This window comes from Doryrhamphus excisus, chromosome 5 (assembly GCF_030265055.1).
Source record: "Doryrhamphus excisus isolate RoL2022-K1 chromosome 5, RoL_Dexc_1.0, whole genome shotgun sequence".
NCBI lineage: Eukaryota > Metazoa > Chordata > Actinopteri > Syngnathiformes > Syngnathidae > Doryrhamphus > Doryrhamphus excisus.
This window is the reverse complement of record NC_080470.1, coordinates 11,958,297-11,978,773: the sequence shown is the minus strand read 5'-3', so window position 1 is coordinate 11,978,773 and position 20,477 is coordinate 11,958,297. Positions and strand designations below refer to the sequence as shown.

The 20,477-nt window shown below is 40.6% G+C and overlaps 4 protein-coding genes across 5 annotated transcripts; 1 reads left to right on the top strand and 3 right to left on the bottom strand.

Moving 5' to 3' along the window:
- Nucleotides 1-412: 412 nt before the first annotated feature.
- Nucleotides 413-3,965, bottom strand: LOC131129073 (gastrula zinc finger protein XlCGF57.1-like). Its single transcript, XM_058072203.1, has 2 exons — nt 3,710-3,965; nt 413-2,693 (listed from the first exon to the last, which is right to left on the bottom strand). Exons 1-2 carry the CDS (start codon nt 3,900-3,902, stop codon nt 1,447-1,449), a joined length of 1,440 nt encoding a protein of 479 aa, XP_057928186.1. The 5' UTR covers nt 3,903-3,965; the 3' UTR covers nt 413-1,446.
- A 724-nt stretch (nt 3,966-4,689) lies between these two features.
- Nucleotides 4,690-9,666, bottom strand: LOC131129084 (L-selectin-like). 2 transcript variants are annotated; one of them, XM_058072216.1, is made up of 9 exons: nt 9,524-9,666; nt 9,419-9,459; nt 8,186-8,581; nt 8,006-8,110; nt 7,548-7,607; nt 6,376-6,567; nt 5,462-5,551; nt 5,364-5,385; nt 4,690-5,292 (listed from the first exon to the last, which is right to left on the bottom strand). In XM_058072216.1, exons 2-9 carry the CDS (start codon nt 9,453-9,455, stop codon nt 5,241-5,243), a joined length of 954 nt encoding a protein of 317 aa, XP_057928199.1. In that variant the 5' UTR covers nt 9,456-9,459; nt 9,524-9,666; the 3' UTR covers nt 4,690-5,240. The 2 variants fall into 2 exon arrangements, with proteins under 2 accessions (XP_057928199.1, XP_057928200.1); XM_058072217.1 differs by having other exon boundaries at nt 6,376-6,552.
- Nucleotides 9,667-10,797: 1,131 nt separating this feature from the next.
- On the bottom strand, nt 10,798-13,918 carry sele (selectin E). Its single transcript, XM_058072201.1, has 10 exons — nt 13,846-13,918; nt 13,698-13,764; nt 13,208-13,612; nt 13,025-13,129; nt 12,524-12,715; nt 12,263-12,448; nt 11,992-12,180; nt 11,499-11,696; nt 11,279-11,411; nt 10,798-11,199 (listed from the first exon to the last, which is right to left on the bottom strand). Exons 1-10 carry the CDS (start codon nt 13,846-13,848, stop codon nt 11,139-11,141), a joined length of 1,539 nt encoding a protein of 512 aa, XP_057928184.1. The 5' UTR covers nt 13,849-13,918; the 3' UTR covers nt 10,798-11,138.
- Nucleotides 13,919-15,436: 1,518 nt separating this feature from the next.
- Nucleotides 15,437-16,720, top strand: si:dkey-51e6.1 (uncharacterized protein LOC558617 homolog). Its single transcript, XM_058072219.1, has 3 exons — nt 15,437-15,676; nt 15,863-15,987; nt 16,578-16,720. Exons 1-3 carry the CDS (start codon nt 15,535-15,537, stop codon nt 16,668-16,670), a joined length of 360 nt encoding a protein of 119 aa, XP_057928202.1. The 5' UTR covers nt 15,437-15,534; the 3' UTR covers nt 16,671-16,720.
- The last annotated feature ends 3,757 nt before the right edge of the window (nt 16,721-20,477 follow it).

Genomic DNA, 20,477 nt, shown 5'->3' with positions numbered 1-20,477 from the left:
AATGAGTACAGCTAACTGTCCCTGCCCGGCTTTTATTATGCTAAGAAATGTCGGTAGATCTCTGGCGTATCACAGGTGGCCCCCCTCCTTTCCTCGGCCGATGTCTTCTCACCAACGCAGGTCGGGTGGGGTGGAGCGGTGGAGCCAGCCGTTATCGACAGGCCGTGGCTGCCGACGTCATGCTCTCCCGTTATCTGTTGTTAGTCAAAATTGTGGATGTGTAGCAGAGCTCCGGAACTGTATGTGCCTGAAAGCGATTATGTGTCCTGTGATTTGCCCAAGGCTGCTTGGTTCTGAGACACAAGAAATAGGAGACACACATACATGAGACACAAAAAATAGGAGACAAACATACATGAGACATAAAGAATAGGAGACAAACATATATGAAATCCTTCAATAGGCCCAATTTATTGTCAGTCAAGATCTCATGAGGCTTATATACAATATCCTGTAGGCTGCACTGCGGACAAGTGGTTAGCGTGCAGGCCACACAGCTTGGACATACGAGTTCAATTGAACTCCACACAATCAAAAGTAGACAACTGTACTATTAGGGGTGTAGTACACAGTTTTAACATTATACAAGTGAAACATGTTTTTATTTACATTCCACAATAAGCAACGTCATCAATGCCATTGCTGGGGTCATCTAACTGCATTCATTTTTCAAATAAATCCATACAGTGACTTTGAATGGCTCCTGAAATATGTCAGGATGTGTCTACAGTCCACCCATATTGCATGATTAAGTTGCCAAACAGGATAAGTGAAATACATAAGACGGGACTCTTTACCTTCATCCATGTGGTTGTCCACAGTTATCGAGCACCTACACACAATAACCAGCACAGAAAGCTTTCTAGATCTTACAGAATCTGCACCTATGCTAGCTGTATTTCCTTGTATGCCGATTTCAAATACCGCCCAAGCACGTGATCACAATAGTATTTGCTGGCATGCTAACAACGTAGGAAGTAGCAGGAGTGGTGTCAGTCACGTGACAGTGAAGAGATCTTGCAGCTGAGTGCAAAATCTGTCATGCACAAGTTTCCCGTGATGACACAGCACAGAACTGGGGAAGTTCCAACCTTCTGTGCATATGAAGTGGCAAACACATGGGAAACTCCTTAGCTATAATAGACAGACTCTGTCTGTGATGAGTAATGTCAGGTTTAAAGCTTTATTGAGCATCTCGAACCTTGCTATATGATGCTTAGTTGCATTGTGGCTACAACTACCATGTAAGAAAATGGGTTTTCCTCTGTTGCTGACTATTGTAATCTGAGTAATATCCCTTCACAAGCCTTTCAACGCTACATTCCACACTACAAAATAAATAGCATGTATGACTTGTCTTAATATCGGCAAAATATTTGTATCGGACAATATTTAAGGCCGCAATATCGGAAGTGAAAAAGTTGTATCAGGACACCACAGTTGTCATCATTTCTTACACATGTTGCAGCTGAAAGGGTGTATTCTCATCATGTGTCTGTCCATTTGTGGCTTTGTGGTGAACTTTTTGGCACACACTGAGCAAGCATAAGGTCTCTCTCCAGTGTGTGTCCTCATGTGTATTGCCATGTATTTCTTTGCGGCAAAGCTTTTAGCGCAAATGGCACAGTTAAATGGTTTCTCTCCCGTGTGCACTGCCATGTGTATGGTCATGTCTGACTTTTGAATGAATCCTTTGGCACACACTGAGCAGCTGAAGGGTTTCTTTGCTGTGTGACATTTCATGTGTCTTTTCCATTTCCACCTTTTGTCAAATGTTTTCGTGCACTGAAAACAGTTTAGGAGTTTGTCGTCAGTGTGCTGTCTCATATCACCGTTTGAGTCCTCATAACTCTGCAAAGGTTCTAGATCCTCTTCACTTTGATCGGTCTCAGAAGAGTGTGACATGTCGTTCATATCTGACAGTGGAGCACAGTTTTTGTTTGTATGTGATCCTGCACAGTGCTCTCCATCACTTTCTGTTGTCATGTGTTGAGTTGAGCTGCTGGAGGATAATTGTTTCTCTCCAGCGTGTTTTCTCACGTGGACTATCAATTTGAACTTATCTCTGAATCTTTTAGGGCAAACTGAACATGAAAAGGGAGTCTCCCCCTTGTGAATCATTGTGTGTCTTTCCAAATATTGCCTCAAAGAAAAGCTTCTCGCACAAACAGAACAAGTAAAAGGTCTTTCTCCAGTGTGCGTTACCATGTGTCTTTTCAGACTTTCCTTACGGTTAAAAGTCCGCTCACATTGAGAGCAGTTGAAGTGTTTCCTGTCAGCATGCTGCCTCATGTCATCTTTCGAGTATTCGTCATCAGTCTCAGAAAAATGTGACATCTTGTCGTTCATATCTGACAGAGGAGCAAAGTTGCTGTCTGCTTGTGGTCCTCCACAATGCTCTCCATCATCTTCTGTTGTCATGTATGGAGTTAAAGGTTCCGCCCCTATGTTCTCCTCACCTTGACTGTGATGAAGCTCTGAGGACTGAGCCTCCTCATCGCCTTCACTCTTTACAAGGACACCAGTCAATGGAAATGTAGCGATGCCATGCTCCTCCAACCCTTGAAGCTGTTCCTCTTCTTCTTTAATGTGGGGTGGACCTGGCTCCAGCTCCTCCTGTCCCACACTGGAGCTCCACTCCTGCTGCTTTGAGGGAACCTCTTCTTCACGCTCCACCAACACCTGCTGGATGTCTGCAGGACCACAAGGGACAGAAGCAAATGATACACTCACAGCCAAATATGTGTGCAAAGTTTTATTACAATGTAAACAATCTTACAGGACAATAGCTGCTGAAATAAAATAGTATATTATATTTAAATAAATTCAGAAAACGTCCTCAATTCAGTGCAATCATGCTGCACTCACAGTTGTCTCTCTGTAGCCGGGTTAGCACTTCTATCTCGTGTTCCCCATGACGACAGACGGTAAACATAATTTAATGTCTTTATACAGCAACCTTTAAACCGTCTTTTTCACTGTTCACTCCTGCTATGCAGCCTCTCCTCCTTCGTATCTCTGTGGGGATCTACGATCGCTAAGCGTAGCGAAGCAGCAGCAAACAGCTGCTCCCTAGTGTAAACAATGGAGCACGAGGCAGGCTACGAACAAAAAAACACAAGAATAAAGTAATAAAAGTACTATTAAGTAAAGCACTATTAAACACACAAAAAAGACAGAGCTGCCGTAATTAGCTTGCACTCAGACGGCTCCATCTTGAAACATGAGACCTCTGCATCAAGTCCAATTGATATGCTTGTTTTTGATATCGTGCTTAAAAGAAATATTGATATTTTTTAAATATTGATATATTGCCCAGCCCTAACTATTAGTATATAGCAGGGTTTCCACTACATTGAATGGACTATGGAACAGTGCCACGCTAAAATAAAAGGCGTCACACCTTGGAAATGATTTTTTTAATGTGAAGTCGGAGAGTGATTTCCATTTTTGAAATATATTGGTGACACTTTGTTTCAGATCATCATAGTAATGTGAATATTAGTCAATGACAACGGGAATGGAATGCAGTTTTTAAATGAAACTTGTTCATTCTTCCAGTTGGATAAGCTAACTCACTAAATGTGTTTATTCCCAGTTCGTATTTTTAAACAACTTTGGGTCATTAAAACCTCTCTGCTGTTTAATTTTCTGAGGACATTATTCTTTAAAGAGAAATGCACGACAAGGTTGAAAGCTGTAAACAAACCTGCTCTGTGTAAGCCGCCATTGTTGTTCAAAACAGCGTTCAGCTGTTCGCGTTGTCGCTCCTTTTCCTCTTTTGTTCTACAAAGTTCCTCTTCATACTCTGCTATGGTTCTTTCAATCAGTCCGAATATATCTTCAACGGCGGCATTTAGTCTCTGCTCCATTAACACTCTCAACATTTGGACTTTACACATTTTTTGCACACAGATTCAATTTCAGATTTACTATGCGACAGCAACCTATTGGTAACTTCCGCCTTTTTCTTCTTCGCTGGCTGCTGCAACGCACCGATTATACAAGGAGTCTAGAGTTAAAACAGGAGTGTTGAGCAACCGGAAATGAATGGAACACAGTGTTACCATGATGGTAAGGAAAGGGAGAAGAATGGATGTTATTCAAAGTTTAGTTTTAGCTTGTCTTGAGTTATGTAACAACAGTAGCCCGTGTCTTTTCATTATTATTATGATGTTATTATGATTGTGCCTTTTAATAATGTTAGCTTGTAATAAAAGCCTTTTGTTCCGGCAATCAATCATGCTTGAAAATGCTGAATTTATGTCAAATATACACATTTTGCTTAAATCTGAATATTATTGGACCAATAAAAGGGTGTATTCAACCATAAAACAGCATGATTTATGAATTAATATACTGTATGTTTGCAAAGCTATTATAGAGTGATGCCACAAAATGTGAATCGCAATGTGATGAGGGACAGCTGTACATGTAAAATGTGGATATGTGCCCAATAGTGCTTCTTGGAGCCACACCCTGTTGTGGACAAACAGTTCATTAGCATTCAATCCACAGACCAACAAAACGGTTCGTTTCCTGTCAGGCTTTTACCAAAAGCACTTTAAAAATATACACATTCCAGCAGCAAAGGTAGAATTTGGACAACACATTCCTATTTTTAATTCTACAAAAATACCCCATAATGACAAAGTTAAACAAAGTTTTACAAATGTTTACATATTTATTGAAAGTTAAACATACATAATAGCGTGTGCATTAGTACTTATTGCTATGAGCGACTGAAACATGAAATAATTTGTTATTCATGTGTAGAATACTGAGGGGAGACTATACCATAGCATGACGAAATGGGGTAAAACGCCACTTACTTTACAGAGAGGTAAACGGTAAGTGGATGACTGGATAAAACCCTACAACAAAAATGCATTATGAAATCTTTTTTAGATGAGTTATAGTAAAGAAAAACAACCCTAACTTTAACAGTGACTGCTGGCTTAATGATATAATAAAAGGTGCTAATTACAGACGGGTTCAAGTAAATTAAATGTCTCATGTTCTTCAGAAGGGGGGGCAACAAAACAAAACACATCCACAGTTAGTTAACGCATCACAAAAATCAAGAACTACATATAAGCGCTAAACATAACACATAACTTATTTCCAAAGGCCTGCAAGGCATGCTGGGTAGTCCAGCTGCAACAACAATATGAACAATGAAACATGGGATATCAAGAGTATGTTGCGGGTCCAATGAGGAACCAAATCGTGTATACTTATTAGGGAAACATCAGTTCGTCCTCAAGTCGACAGCTGACTAGACGGTCCTGTCTGCAGAAAAAAAGTCGTTATTGAAGTAAATATTAAAGGTATGGTTACAATTTTGATGGAGGGACACAGACCTCTCTTTGCTTGGCTTTTTCCCTGTCACAAGTGTTTGAAGAAAGAAATGACTCAAAGCATTTTATAACTATAACAATCTGCGGTTAGAAACTCTTACTTTTGTTCTTTCGGCCACAAAAACACATGAAACAACAGCAAACAGTGAGAGTGCAGCAACCTGCTACAGCCATCAGGATGGGCTTGTACCCTGGGGAAACAAACACACATTTATCAACAAAGATAGCCATTCATTTCACCTTTAAAAAAATAGTAACACATACGTAGATAGTATCTCACAAAGGGGAGCACACCCTCACATTTCAACAGATCATTTTTTTTGCTCGAGTGCTACCAAACATAAACATGAATCCATCATGTACTGTGACATTGTGTTGATCTGCTCTCTTGTTGGTGTCACAGTCATGATTGGCTGCATGAGTGCTGACTGGGGGAGTAGTGGATACAGCCAATATGTCTGGTTAATTTTAAATCATTACATAGCGCATTGCATACAAGACATCGGAGTTACAGTATTTAACATCTGGTATCATCACTGGGGAACTACAATTCAATGAGGGTAACATAACTTCCAGTATGTAATGTGGCATACTGAATATCCGCTCCTCACGGTCTGGGACTGCACGAGTGCTGCAGGCACAGGGGAGTTTCATATTCTAACATACACTGTGAATATGTATGTATGCATATTCATAATATGTATGCTCTCTTAGTGGTGGTAGGAGTAATGGTCTGGGGCTGCCGGCACAAAGTGAGCTGCGGTTGATTGAACTGGGCTGCATGGCAGTTTTCCGACATGATAATGAACATGATGACACAATGCAGACACGTCCACTGTAGGTGCAATCACTTGTGTTGCCAACTACTGAAAGAATAATGGTTGTGTGGTGACTCATTATTAGTACATAATAAATATATACTGCTGGACGGTCTCTACACTTAGTTTCATTTGTATTGTATTGTCCCTTGTTGAAATGTGATAGCTTTAGTCACTTCTTCAATTGAACGATTTACTTGCACAAGTTGCCGTGGGGCTGCTCCAAACCCCCGTGGCTTCGCAGGTGACGTCTGCCGAGCCGATCATCAGGAAGCCATGGTGACATTTGAACTGACACGTTGCGTTAACTGTATGGTTCCCATCTGCGCAGCTGAGGTATCCATCAGGGTGAGACGGCGGGGTGCAGTCCACAGCTGGGGGCGCAGAAGCTTTACAAGAGTCCAGTTATGTGCAAAAAGTCCATTGTGTATAAGTGTATTACAAGGGATTTTCTGCATGCAAACTTAAGGGTAGACTGTTGTATTGTTTTGAATAATTAAAAAAAAGGAATAATGTTAAAGAGTGACGTTACCACTGTCATAATATTTACAGTGGACAACTTCTTTTCACACTTTTATGACAGTTAAGAATTTAAAAATGTGACTGAAAACATTGGCTGTACAATTCAGAATTGTTTTAGGATGGTGACAGCTTGAGAATGGAGGCTGCACATAAGCCTAGCATGTTGTCAGATAGTCAGATAATTCAAGCAAAAGGTGTCCTTTATTTATTTTTGCAGAACTTGGCAAGCTTACCAGTTAATATGCTGATATTATTTTATTATTGAATATTTTTTTGTTGCTGACAAACCTGTGCTCTACGATTCAGCCCAGTAGTTGACAGTTGCCATTTATTATTATTATTTGTAGTAGTATTCATCAATAATACAGTGAAAATGAGAGGAGACGTGAATATTTACTTTGACCTACTACTTTCTACTTGTGCTCCTAAATTTTTAAGCTAGGGGCCACTGTGCTCCTGGTAAAAAAAAAAGTCAGTCTGGAGCTGTGAATTGTCCATAGGTGAATGTAAGTGTGAAAGGTTGTTTGTTTACAATTAACTAAATCACGGCAAACATGGTGTACTCCTCCTCTCATATAAGATCAGCTGGGATAGGCTCAAGCATTATAGAAAAGTTGATGGATGGATTATTTCGAATGGGGAAAAAAATAGCTTCTAAATCAACAGCCTAGAAGTTCCACTGTTATGTTCTTTGTGTTTTGTTTACTAACTCTGATTTGGATACCTTTTATTCTCATTTACTTTTTAGTACACAAAGACAGCACTTAGTTTCTCTTGTGATGTTGACAATACACACACACAGACGCTGCATTATTTAGTCTAAATCAACACTAAATTGAACACTTACAATAAGAGGCTGATGGAAAAGTAGTTCCTGCCAACACGGTATCATTGAGACTCTGTTTAGCTGAAATGAGATAAAAATGATATTGTAACAGGATTAAATCTGGCTTGTCAAAAAAAAAAAAACCAACAAACTCTAGGAACTTTTCTACTCCTGAACTGCTGCATCCGAAAGGTTGAAATTGCATGCAAACTTACTCTATTACTGTAGACAAATACGCCACAGGGCGGCGCTGTTATCAATCTCAAAGTGTGACGCCCCTAAATCGGATTGACTTTGAATTTCTCGCACAACTCAATTATGTATCATCATGCAGAGAATATTGACTAAAAATAAACAAGGTTCTTGCTTTAACATTGTACTTTATAATAAAACTGACAACACTACATAAAACAACAAGAACTCCTAGGGGACGTCACAAATGTCATGAATACAAAACAAGTATGGTGAGCGCCCCTTACCTGTTTGACACCTGTCTCCCTCAAAGCCGGCCACACATAGACAGGTGAAGTTGTTAACAGCTTCCCGACATCGTCCTCGGCCACATATGGTGGCATTACACTGAGCTGTCAGGACAAACAAGAGGAAAATCAATAGATGCAGTTCCTCCGCCATGCTCCAAACCATGACATTGAAACGACCTCGATAGCAAACTGCATATTTCTTCTGGCCGCACTTCTCATCATTCCATTTCCCTCGGTTGGTGCCGTTGTTGACGTAGATCTCCACACAGACGGCCATGCTGTGGTTGTTGTTGGGCTCGTTTTCCGCCCACGAGTCCTCGCCCATCCAAGTGCTGTTATTCCCTATCCATGTCCAGTTCCCATCCTTGTGTGTCCTGGTGAGTCCCAGCCAGTAGTACGGGCTGGAGATCTTGTTTGGCAAAAAGGAGACCAGCTTGTCGTTTTCATCCTGGCTCTGGATGACCACCATGTCCGAGTACCTGTTCCTGCACCACTCCCGAGCCTGGTTCCAGTTCATGGTGGTGTTGGAGTGGTGGTATGTCCATCCTAAGCAGATCCCCGCTAAAGAGCCCCCTGATGCATATTTGGACAGTACAGTGAAAATCAGCTTATGTTGTCCTTCAATTCTCAAAAACAGTTATTGAGGACCGTTGACTTGTGTTTTTGTAATCGGTCCTCAAAAACAGTCACATTCTTTGGATCTCTGACAAGTATTTTTGCAGTATGTCCCTAAAAACAATAGAGGGTTCCTGTCATATTATGGAGGATCTTTGGCATGGACTTTGCCGTAGCACATCAAACAGTAGCTAATGTCTGTGATATAAGTGTTTCTGCAGTAGGGTGCCACTGTCATATAAAAGATCTTTGACGAGCATTTTTTGCAGTAACACCTTGAACAGTAGAGGATTCCTGTCACTACAAAAACATACAGAGGATCTTTGGCATACTTTTCTGGAGCAGCTCCTCTAGAACAGCAGTGGATTATTGTAATATATCATTATTATATTATTGTAATATAGAGCACTGTTGACTACCATTTATGCAGTAGCACCACAAAAACAGCAGTGTTCCTGTCATATAGAGGATCTCTGACTAGCGTTTTTGCAGTTGGTCCTTAAAGCATCAGAGCAGGATCTTTGACAATCGAGAACACCTGTTAAGTTTTTACTATAGGTCGTCAAAAACAGGTGAGCACTTCCTATTTTGCATTATTTTCTATGGTTATCATCACACTTCTCTTCTCCTTATCATTTGCTTCTTTGGTAGCATGACCAAAAAAGTCTAATCTTGAGACTTACTGACGACTTGCATGATGATGGTTTGTTAATTGAGCTGACCAAAATATTAGGTACACTTCTGTGAACACATACAAAAAATAAGTAATTAGTCAATAATTTAAAAAGTACCCACCGAGGAGCAGCAGCACCCATGTCCACTTCATTTTCATCAACCTACAAATCAGAAACCAAGAGCTTTATCTGTGATGCTTGCTTAATTAGAGCGCCCTTAACTTACCCTCAACAGCAGCACTTTTATGAATAAAATGAAATAGTCATATCCAACGCCAGATGAGTCGTTGTGGACACTCTGTTACAGCCAACCATTGGTCAGCTCTTATATGATCACACGCTGGTCAGGACAATACCTGGATGTTTCTGCACAAGGTGAAAGCATGCGATGACTGACATGAGTCGTGACATAACAAGATATAACTGTCAAAATGTAATGCAACTTTCTTTCTGCCAGTGGGCAAAAGTTTAACCCCTGAACAGATCATTTCTATTTCCATTCTTTCAGAAATGGTTACATAAACACAGTGACCGATGATCTCACAGCCTCCGAAGTGCTGATTGAGGGAAAACAGTTGTTATGATGTGCCAACATGAATTTCCCCACTGTGAGGCCCATAATGGAATACTGTATCTTATCTTCTCTGGAAATGTCTTCCTCTGCTGCTGCTGCTGACCTCTACCATGACAATTGAAACACAGCAAATGATCTGGGGAGCTAAGGTCAGCATGCAGGAATAGCTTATGTGTACATCCCACCTGCTCAACACAAATTAGACCATTTGTGTGTGTATGTGAAGACATGCCACATAGCTTATTTAAGGTTTAAAAGCAAAACCTCAGCCATTTTTCTTTTAGTTTCAATTTAAATGACAGACAAGCAAGACACATATTGAGTGTAATATCAATAACTAGTCTTAAAAAAACAGCCTAGTGACTTTTGTATATGCTTTTATCGGCAAGGACAACAACATTGTGAATTTTTCTTACACAACTTGCTGTTCTAGGAAGGAACTGATAATAACACAGTAAAAAGAAAAACCTTGTCTGTTGTATGTGCTGTTTTTTGATGAAAAAAATTACCTTTATGGAACTGTCTATTTTTGTGGTTAGCACGCAGGCCACACAGCTAGGAGACCCAGGTTCAATTCCCTGCTCGGGCATCTCTGTGTGGAGTTTGCATGTTCTCCCAGTGCATGCGTGGGTTTCCTCAGGTACTCCGGTTTCCTCCCACATTCCAAAAACATGCTAGGTTAATTGGTGACTCAAAATTGTCCATAGGTATGAATGTGAGTGTGAATGGTTGTTTGTCTATATGTGCCCTGTGATTGGCTGGTGACCAGTCCAGGGTGTACCCCGCCTCTCACCCGAAGACCGCTGGGATAGGCTCCAGCATACCCGCGGCCCTCGTGAGGATAAGTAGTAAAGAAAATGGATGGATGGATTGTTGTTTGTTATTATGGTGTAGGAGCAAATAAAAACGTCCACCACTGGCGTTCCATAGATATATTTTTTTTATTACAGTAATGCATTTAGTCGATACATACAATATGTGTAATACGAAATTACAGAAACTAAGAGATGGTTTGTGTAAAAGACACAATAAATAGTAACAAATATGCCATAAATATACTAAATAAGTCACAGTTTAGTGAGGACATGGCAGCGCACGATACATTATGCAACGTCACACTTTTCCAGCATGTCACTGAGGGTTTAGATTAGAACAATGTGCTCAATACAAAAAACAAACCTCCCTTTGGGAGGAAATACATGTCAATGACATTCACAGGGCACAACATTTTTGATTTTTTTTCTGTTTGAAAAAAGTCAAATCTCTCCTAGATGAGACTGTCAATGCTGTTTTTGTAGACCTGGGGAGGATCCTCTATGTCAGAATTGCTGTGAATGAGAAAAAAAGACAACACGTGAGCTCGGTGACTCTTTCAATCCTAATTGATCATCAAAAGGGGTGTCTTACCTGCTCAACTCAAACTTGGTTGCTTTCCTCCTCAGTCTTCTCAAGACCCACATCACCACAGACAGAGTTGACAGGGACACAGCGCCCCCTATTGTTGCACTAGCAGTGATGGCACTGAACTGAGATGTAGAAGCTGCAGAGGCAGAGAGGTTCATGTTTGAATTATGGACATTTGACTCATATTGGGGGCATTCAAGGGGTTTTCCATGCCGTTTAATACCTGAGCATGTTGGAGGCGTAGCGGTCCACTGGCCTAAGTGTGTGCACGCCATGCTGAGTGCACCTTGGGGCTGGTAGCCTTCATCGCAGCTGAAGGTACAGACTGTATCCTGTGGGTAGGGGGTCCAGGATGGGACGAGTGGGGGTGTGCAGTTCATGTGGCCTCTCTTGGGAACGTCAGGGGCGGGGCATGTTATTGCTGCAGAAAAGACATGAAAAATAATGAGTGAGTGAGGGCTCAGTATTAGGAAATGGAGGGAAACAAGGGATTATATTTGGACAATTAGACGCTGTGGCCGATGTAGTTTAACTAAACAAGGTGGCACTTGAAGCATCATGATTGGTCAACAGGGTACTGTTGCTGTGAAACTCATGCATGTTACACTTTTTTTTATAATGAAGTCATCAGCTATTTTGCTGGCTGAGCAGTTTGCCCCTCATTACTATGAAATGTTCATGAAAAAAAACCCTGACAAAGTTCACTGTGCCCTCACCTTGGCATTGCGGCATCATCTCACTCCACTCTGCAGCTGACGTGCACGTTGCCGTACTCGCCCCCACCATCTGATAGCCAGAGGAGCAGCTGAAAGTGCAGGTGCTCCCATAGCTGAACCTCATATCCGGATCCTCCCCGCAGCTGACTGTACCGTTGTCTAAGCCGGAGAGAGCGGGACACTGGACAGCTACATTGGAATATGAAAGGAATTATTAGCTAAAAACTGCCAAAAGTTAAAGACTTGGAACAAATGAACAAATTGCACATACCAACGCAAGTAGGCTGTGGGGCGTTCCAGCTTCCTGAAGCTTCACATCGCAGCGATTCGGCGCCAGATAGTACATACCCCTCATGGCAGGTAAACATACACGTGGATTGGAAGCTTGAGGCTGCCACAGGGTCCTGACATGTGACAGATCCTCTTTCTGGACTTGACAGCTCCTCACACTGGACCACTGTTGAGGCACATAATGAACACATGATACAATTGTTCGCTATGTATTTTGGCTGATTCGAAAACGTCCACTCACCTTCACATGTAGGAGGCGCCTCTGACCAGTTCTTAGAGGCCGTGCACCTTAAGGTTCCCGACTTGTTCATCTGGTAGCCCTCCTCACAGGAATATTGGCACAGGGAGTCGAAGGAGAAGTCGCCGTACTTGCCAGTGCAGTCTACACTCCCCTTAGCAGGGACGGTCAGTTCATCTTTGTTGCACTGAACCACTGCCATGGACAAAATAAACAAGATTACAGTACTGTAGGATATTATTGTGGAAAGGAAGCATGTAGTGCACATGCTAGTGTGCTAGTATGTGCTATCACATACGTTGTTGTATGTGATATGTAGAGTTACAGTGTAGTATATGAAAAAGTATTTTGCCCTGCTGTAGACATGCTCATAGCTACATGCATTATAGGATCACCTTATATTAGCATCAATGCAGTGTTGCTTGTGTTTTTTTCCTTCAATTCTAACAGCTCCCGGGAGGACTTCTAAAAAGCTGGTTTATTAAAACAGTTGTAGATGCTTACCATGTTCACACTTGTCTCCATAGAAGCCTTCAAAGCACTTGCACTTGTGGCTGTTAATGGTCTCCACACATTCTCCATGGATACATGAGTCTGCCTGACAAGCAGCTGAGACAAGAAGAAGATTAGGTGCTTGAATTTAAGATATTTATGTACAGTATAGCAATATGGTTCCTTTGGTCTCACCGGTGTAGCACAAAGCCGTTTTGCTCTTCTCGCATCTCTCGTCGTTCCATTTTCCGGGTTGCGAACTCCTCTTGATGTACATCTCCACACAGTCCTCCCTCTCGCCTAAGACCTTCCCATTCTTGCCGTTGTTGGGTTCCCCCTGAGCCCAGTTGGTGGCCTCGGCCGTGAGAGCCTTGTTGGTGCCCACCCACGTCCAGGTGCTGTTGATCTTGCGGATGCCGATCCAATAGTAGGTGGGCTTCTTGGGCAGCCAGCTGTTGAGATGTGCAATCTCCTCCTGGTTCTGGATTGCCACCATGTCCGTGTAGTGCTCCCTGCACCACGTTCGGGCTTGCTCCCAGTTCATGGTGCTGTTGGAGTAGAAGTAGGACCAGCACTCGACGCTCGTCTGCATGCACAACACTGAAGGTGGAAGCAAAGAAGCAAATGTTGAATGGTGAGCAAACACTCTATAACAGATAAGGTTAGCACTGGAGTAAGTGCATACTTGAGAAAATAAAAGCCAAGATGGGCCATGAGGTGCACTTCTTGCCATATAATCCACAGCAGGGTTCCTGTAATAAGCAAAATGATGGCTACAACCAACCATATAGTAGATATTAGTTGTATTTTATTTGGTCAAAAATTCAACTTACCATTTTAGATGTATCTTTTATCGCAGATAACTACAGGTGTTGGTTCACTCGCTGTGACGATTGTGATTAGTGTCCTCTGCTGCCTGTCCTTATATAATCCTCATCTGCACGGTCCGGCCTTCCTGGAAGCTGTCGTCACCTTTTTGGTGGAAATTCCCACCCACTGCTGCCCACTTCAGAAAACATTCCAAAGTGGGGGGTATAAATATTAACAGTAATAAAAAACAAATAAAATGCATAATAAAATCCTTATAAATAATAACAAATGAGACCATTTACAACAGTAGAACCTGGAATAAGAAACAACAACAATAATAATAGAATTGCAACAAAATAAAACTAAAAGTAATAAAAACAATTACAACAAATACAACAATTTTGATTATTTATAATGTAATTAAATTATTTATAATTATTATTTAAATTAATTATTATTTATTTAATTATGTATATTCATTAAAATATGGAATAAATAATATAATAAAAATAATAAATAACAATAATAGTAAAAATAAAGGTGATAACAATGTTTAAATTATACTAATTTTTAAATTAATGTTTAAATTAATGTAATTGTACAAATTATACAAATTATAAATGACTCATATTATGAGTCATGTTATTGCAGAAGTTTTTCTCTGTCGATGTTTTTTTTGTGTAATACAGTGCAATTTAAATGCAAACTAAATTCTTGCATTTATACACAGTGTCCCATTGTTAGCATATTGCATAGCAGAACACACAATGCTAGTGTACACATGCAAAAATATCAAAAGTTCACTTTAAAGTCAATTAACCTTGTCCAGTATAACAAAATGTAACAAAAGTGTGGCAATATCAAGTATGAGTAGTCTTACATTCCTGTAAGATGCACGCATGCTAAAAGTTTTACAGGCGTCAGGGGAAACAAAATCCATGAACTTGCACATACCATGACAGTGAGCATAAAAGTGACAATTAAGGAAAACAAAGACAATACAATGGCCACCACTACAAACACTTTACTGGTATTTTTTTACGAGGTTCCTCCCGGGATGGGAAATGTGCAGTGCGCTGGAGCGGAGGCGCCTGCTGGCTGCACGCCTTTCCAGAAGTGACATTGTGCATTTCCTTCCTCTGTGAGGCGAAACATTGCATGTTGCCTGACACCTCCTCACCTCCGCCCTTTCCCCTGAAAAGAATAGAAATATCTTTAATTGACCCCAGCAGACATTCACTTTTTTTAAGCTTCCACAACAGATGATATTTAGCTTATTTTCTATGACTGATTTTAAATGGTAATTTCCTCTTCCTTCCATCCATCCATTTTTTATACTGCTTGTTCTCATTAGGGTCACGGGTGAGCTGGAGCCTATCCTAACTGGCTTTGAGTTTCCCTTAGAATTCTTGCCCCAAGAGACTCCAGAATCTCATCTGACCACAGGCCACATATAAACAAACAACTATTCACACTTCTATAAATAACTATGTACAATTTACAGTCTCCAATTAGTCTGGTAAAATTGTGCCATTAAAAAATTACAGTGGGCTCTTCCGATAGGGGGCGCCCCTGCGAGAGGAGCTTAAATTAAATTTAAAAAAAGCACCTGTCTCTTTAAGACCGGAAGTAACTGTTTGTGTCCTTATAAGGTGTTTGTGTTCTTGCGCTCTGTGGAGAGTAGCTAAGTGTTTTATAAAAGAATAATCACTATGTCGGACTCCCTGGCGACAGTCCCAGCCGTGGAGATTGATGAAGAGGGGACTTTTAAGTACATTTTGGTACGAGTGAAAGTGAAAGATGGCGATGTGCACAAAGATATTGTCCGCGGCACAAAAAGTGCAGAGTATCACAGTAAGTCCACTCTGCTCGTAGAGCAAACGTCAAGGCTTTGCACCAGCAATGATCGCTATAATGTTGCCCTTAAGCATAATCTTTGTGCTGCGGCAACACCATAAACACAACATGTATTTATACATGCATCAGTGGTGAACTAGTCAGACTCTTATGTATTTGACTTTGGCTCTGATTTATTTACAGATCATATTTTTGAGAAGATCGAGCCTGCCATGAAGGCCTTGGGGATGGAGTGTCAATGCCTCGGTGGCGGGAAGATTGAGCACAACAGTCAAGAGAAGAAAATACGGGTGTTTGGAGAATCCACTGTAAGTTGACTACACATTGAGATACACTACACCACCAGCTATTGTGAACCGGAAGTTGCATCGTTCCCGGGCATTTTCGACTATATGGCCAATAACATTTTAAATGTGGCATTTTCATACTGGCGTTTTTAAACATTACATTGCTACAAGAATCACGATATATTCTTGAAGATAGCAACCACGTCAACAACAATCCCGTTTGTGGGATAATTGTGTTTGTCTACGTTCAGAAAGAAAATCTTCGCTAGCGGGCGCCATCTTTGTTGTTTTGATATAGGTTCTGAACAAACAATGTTATTCATTTTATACATCCTAAGTAGATTGCAGATTGATTTAATTCATGTATTCATCTTACAATCTATGAGATGTATAAATATTATCGAACAAATCAAAATATTACTTCAAGTTCCATTAAATAAGTACAACTATCCCAACAGTGCTCCTTTTTATTATATTAAAAAAACATTATATCATTAAATACACACAGAATTTATTCACACAGCTCTTGTTTTATATCTCATTAGTATGTAGGAGTACCTAATGTCATGGCCGGTTAGTCTGTAATGTTACAACTTCTCTTGTATTTCCAGGCTTTTGGCAAAGCAGATCATTCTGTAGCAGCAGAGAAATTAAAGAGTGTCTTCAACAACTATGAGATCACCTGGACGGATGACAAAAAATAATGTATGATAATTGCTTCCCTTTTGCATTCATTAAAATATCAAGAGGCTACATTCTCTAAATGGTTTTTTTTTTACAACTCTTCAAAGACCTCTCATACTTTTACTTTAATTGACTGTAAACACAATCAGAGGCTGGGTGTGCAAAGCTTAAAGCCCTTCCAGGAAGAACTGGGCCATTTTGAATCAGTATGAAACATATCCTGTGACTCAGAGAGGGAAAGTTTCACTTTAATTTAAACTTGAAAGGAAAAGTGAGGTTTGCTCTTCTTATCGTGGTTTTTCCCTTTGTGCACTGCAGTGCAAGATAACAGTAGATGTCTGGCTAGACTCCTCAGGCAGACAATAGCGCAATAATAACAAATAAATAAGCTCGGAAGGTAAAAGACAAATTAGGACAAAATCCAAGGAACACAGTCGACTCAGCTGAATCGGTCCAAAACTTGTCATGTTGGTTTTGCTTGTGCTTCAGAGAGGGGTCTGCTTCCATGTGAACTCTACTGCGTTTTGGTTCACTTCAGGTCCATTGGGAATGCTACATGGAGATTAAAATGACAGCAAAAAACATTCAGAAATTAAAGTGCAGAGTGATCGTATTGTGATTGGTATCGGCAGCATAAAACCCTGATCGGAACAATAATAATACATAATGATTACAGTGCAGCACGGCAGATGAGTGGTTAGTGGTCACAGCTAGGACACCCAAGTTCGATTCCACCCTTGGGCATCTCTGTTGGAGTTTGCATGTTCTCCCAGTGCACGCTTGGGTTTTCTTCGGGTACTCTGGTTTCCTCCCACATTCCAAAAACATGCTAGGTTAATTGGCGACTCCAAATTGTCCATAGGTATGAATGTGAGTGTGAATGGTTGTTTGTCTATATGTGCACTGTGATTGGCTGGCGACCAGTCCAGGGTGTACCCTGCCTCTCGCCTAAAGACAGCTGAGGTAGGCTCCAGCATACTCGCGACCCTAAGGAGGATAAGCAGCATAGAAAATGGATGGTTGGATGGATGGATGTGCTGTGCGAGAAGTTGTCAAATTTGCATACATGCTTTCACCATATTAATATAACTTCCCAACGACACCAGAATAAGTTGATAGATTTGTTGCTCGTTGCTTGTGACAAAATATGTCATCAAGCAGGGGTTGGAATGTCGTCAGGTCTAGCCAAAAAATTGCCAAGTTGGTAACACTGAGCCTTAAACAACATAACATAACCAGTTTACTTACAGCTTGTAATCTGAAGACTATGATTTTCTTTTTGGGGGCATTTGTGTTCCGTCTTTTTCAGTTGTCTTTATAAGGTGATGTTTACATTGTACATTTTCAGTGGTAGTGATAGGAGTAGCAGATACTGGCACACAAGCCTTGATTGCCCTTTCGTGGCTGCCAGTGTGACAAAAAAAACAAAACGTATAGGATCAGCCATGTGTGACTTATAGTTCGGAAAATATGGTAATTAGATTATGGAGTACATTTGAACAAAATTGGTCAATGAGGTATTCAAATACTGACTGTATTATTGTATGACAAATATCTGTGTGTGTGTGTGTTGGCTGACCTCCCAAAGGTGCATGTTGCACTTCAGCAGTGGTGCCATTTTTATCATCACCTTTATCATACGCCCCCCCACCCCACCTCCCAGAAGACCTTACATACAGTAGCAAGCTGGCACCATTCTGCCAATTACCCTGTAACCTTGAAAAGAGAAAAACAAAAGACTCTCTTCCTTCCAGTTCCCTTCCTTAAAACTGGAGCCAGTTTCCTGTGAACTGCTAACCTTTCCATTATCCTCAAACAGACAGCAGACGGAAAGTGAGACTCTGGCCTCTTCTCGAAAGATCTATCTTTGCTGGAATTAGAAAATCCTGTCACTCGGACATGCCTCTAACAAAAAAAAAAGATGGATAACACTTTATTTGGAACCTTCATTTGGTTACTTGTAATGGGAATGAACTCTATGTAGCAGTGATTGTGATGTCACGTGATCGGTGGAAAAAAAGAGAACTGAAAAATGCACACAGTATATATCTATTATCTACTTTTGGTATAGGTGGTTAAGAGGGACAATCCATTTAGGCATTAAAATTACCATTGCATTCATTGCTGAAAAATAGCATAATAATTGTTTTTTTTTTAATAATTTCAAGAGCTGTCCAAAACCAGACACAAACAATTTCTTCCTCAGTCTTCCGGCACGCTGCCGGGAAACAGAGCGAGGTGAAGCTGTGATTGTTCATCCCGTGTTTCACCTTCTCATCAGAGAAACAATAGCTTCCCACACACGGCTTTCATGCAGACTGTTGTCTCGTCTCCAGCACACAAAACTTCAAATTCCTGAGTGTGTCATCTCATGGTGACTAATATAATATTAATAAATTCATTTTCTTGCCGGTAATAAAAATGTCATTCCATTTATAATCATACGAATAACATTAGCAAATTTTAAATACTCAAATAAGATAATCAGATAAGACAGGAAGAAGATCGTATGGGAAATGACTAAATTGATTATTACATCTAAAATATTCATATGCCTATTATATATGGTACTTTATTAGGCAGGAGTGCTTTCAATGAGTAATTGTAGTTTTTTAAATGGGTTTTAGTACACAACATGCAATTTGATGCTTGAATCCTCTTGTATGCACTCCATTTTGTTGCCTTTTCCTGGTTTCAGTTTCAAGTGCAGTCTGCACAGTACAGATAAATAAATCAAATAAATAATAGATACTGGTATACACATACCTGCAATAATAATTCCCTTCATGCTCCTATATGAGTAGTTGCAGTATGTTTAGTATGTTGCAGTTAAGTTAAGTTTCTGTTCCTATTCCATCATGCACTGACCAGACCGAGTGGCGTCTAGGTGTGGACAGCCTTGGCTGGAAGTGCAATGCCAAGCTAGACCAAGGATGTGATCTGGTTGGCATAAAGGTGGCAAATTGTTCTGCTGGAGTCTTGCACTTCCTGTTTGACAGGAAATACCCAAGTGTTGATCGGGACCAAAAGCTGGACTGCACACGTGATTGCATGTTCATGTTGGCCTGGATTAGTTTCATCACGTTGATGTTCCACTTAATGGTTCCCTTGCATGCTTTTCCATAGGCTCCTGTATGTACACCAACATCCATGACAATGTAAAATGATTTTCAGGCATGCATAAAAGATAAGGACCTGCAGTATTTGTGGAGAAAATGGTGCTGATATACAGTTCTGAAAGCACTTGTATGCCCCCTGGTGGTCAAACATTAAGCTCAAACACATTTTAAAAGCAATGCTCTGAGGAACATGTACCATACACATGGTGTCTGTATCATCTGTTCCACTGGGGGTTTGAGGGGACCTCTGGAAATGATACAATGGAGTCATGTAATTTACAGGTTGGAGAAACTCTATAACAATCTTAATGGTCAGCCATTCTGTGTTTGTGTGACATACACCCTGATTTGGTTAACCCCAACCAACTCCAAATTCTAATTGCAAAAGCATTTTTCCTATAGCAAATCATGTAACTTGAACTAATTTATAGCAAGCTCAAACTGTCAGCTCAAACACAAATGTAGCACAAAAAAAGAGACTATTTGACCCTAGTATTGAGTGAGGTGGGGGGCCAACTTCACTCAGGTTATTTTTCCCAGCAAATTTGTGTTGCTCCCCAAAAACTCTGATTGGGCTGTACAGATGCCATCTCTTCCATGGAGCTGGTGATTCATTTTTGCCATCACTGGTACCCCTTTGTGATGGCATCACTAGAAAATAACACAAAAAGCCAAAGAAAAAGCAAAATTCTGTCAATATAAATTGTG

Excerpts from the sequence above, each read along its gene's own strand:
- LOC131129084 (XM_058072216.1), bottom strand. The coding sequence starts at position 9,455 with ATGAAAATGAAGTGGACATGGGTGCTGCTGCTCCTCG. Across the intron at positions 7,608-8,005 it reads GGGAGACAGGTGTCAAACAG|CTAAACAGAGTCTCAATGAT; the intron begins GTAAGGGGCGCT and ends ATCTCATTTCAG. Across the intron at positions 6,568-7,547 it reads TTTTCCATCAGCCTCTTATT|CTTCTGCGCCCCCAGCTGTG; the intron begins GTAAGTGTTCAA and ends ACTCTTGTAAAG.
- LOC131129073 (XM_058072203.1), bottom strand. The coding sequence starts at position 3,902 with ATGTGTAAAGTCCAAATGTTGAGAGTGTTAATGGAGCAGAGACTAAAT. Across the intron at positions 2,694-3,709 it reads TGGCGGCTTACACAGAGCAG|ACATCCAGCAGGTGTTGGTG; the intron begins GTTTGTTTACAG and ends GTGGTCCTGCAG.
- si:dkey-51e6.1 (XM_058072219.1), top strand. The coding sequence starts at position 15,535 with ATGTCGGACTCCCTGGCGACAGTCCCAGCCGTGGAGATTGATGAAGAG. Across the intron at positions 15,677-15,862 it reads AAAAAGTGCAGAGTATCACA|ATCATATTTTTGAGAAGATC; the intron begins GTAAGTCCACTC and ends ATTTATTTACAG. Across the intron at positions 15,988-16,577 it reads GGGTGTTTGGAGAATCCACT|GCTTTTGGCAAAGCAGATCA; the intron begins GTAAGTTGACTA and ends TTGTATTTCCAG.
- sele (XM_058072201.1), bottom strand. Across the intron at positions 12,716-13,024 it reads TGGAGACAAGTGTGAACATG|TGGTTCAGTGCAACAAAGAT; the intron begins GTAAGCATCTAC and ends TGTCCATGGCAG. Across the intron at positions 11,200-11,278 it reads ACCAAGTTTGAGTTGAGCAG|CAATTCTGACATAGAGGATC; the intron begins GTAAGACACCCC and ends TCTCATTCACAG.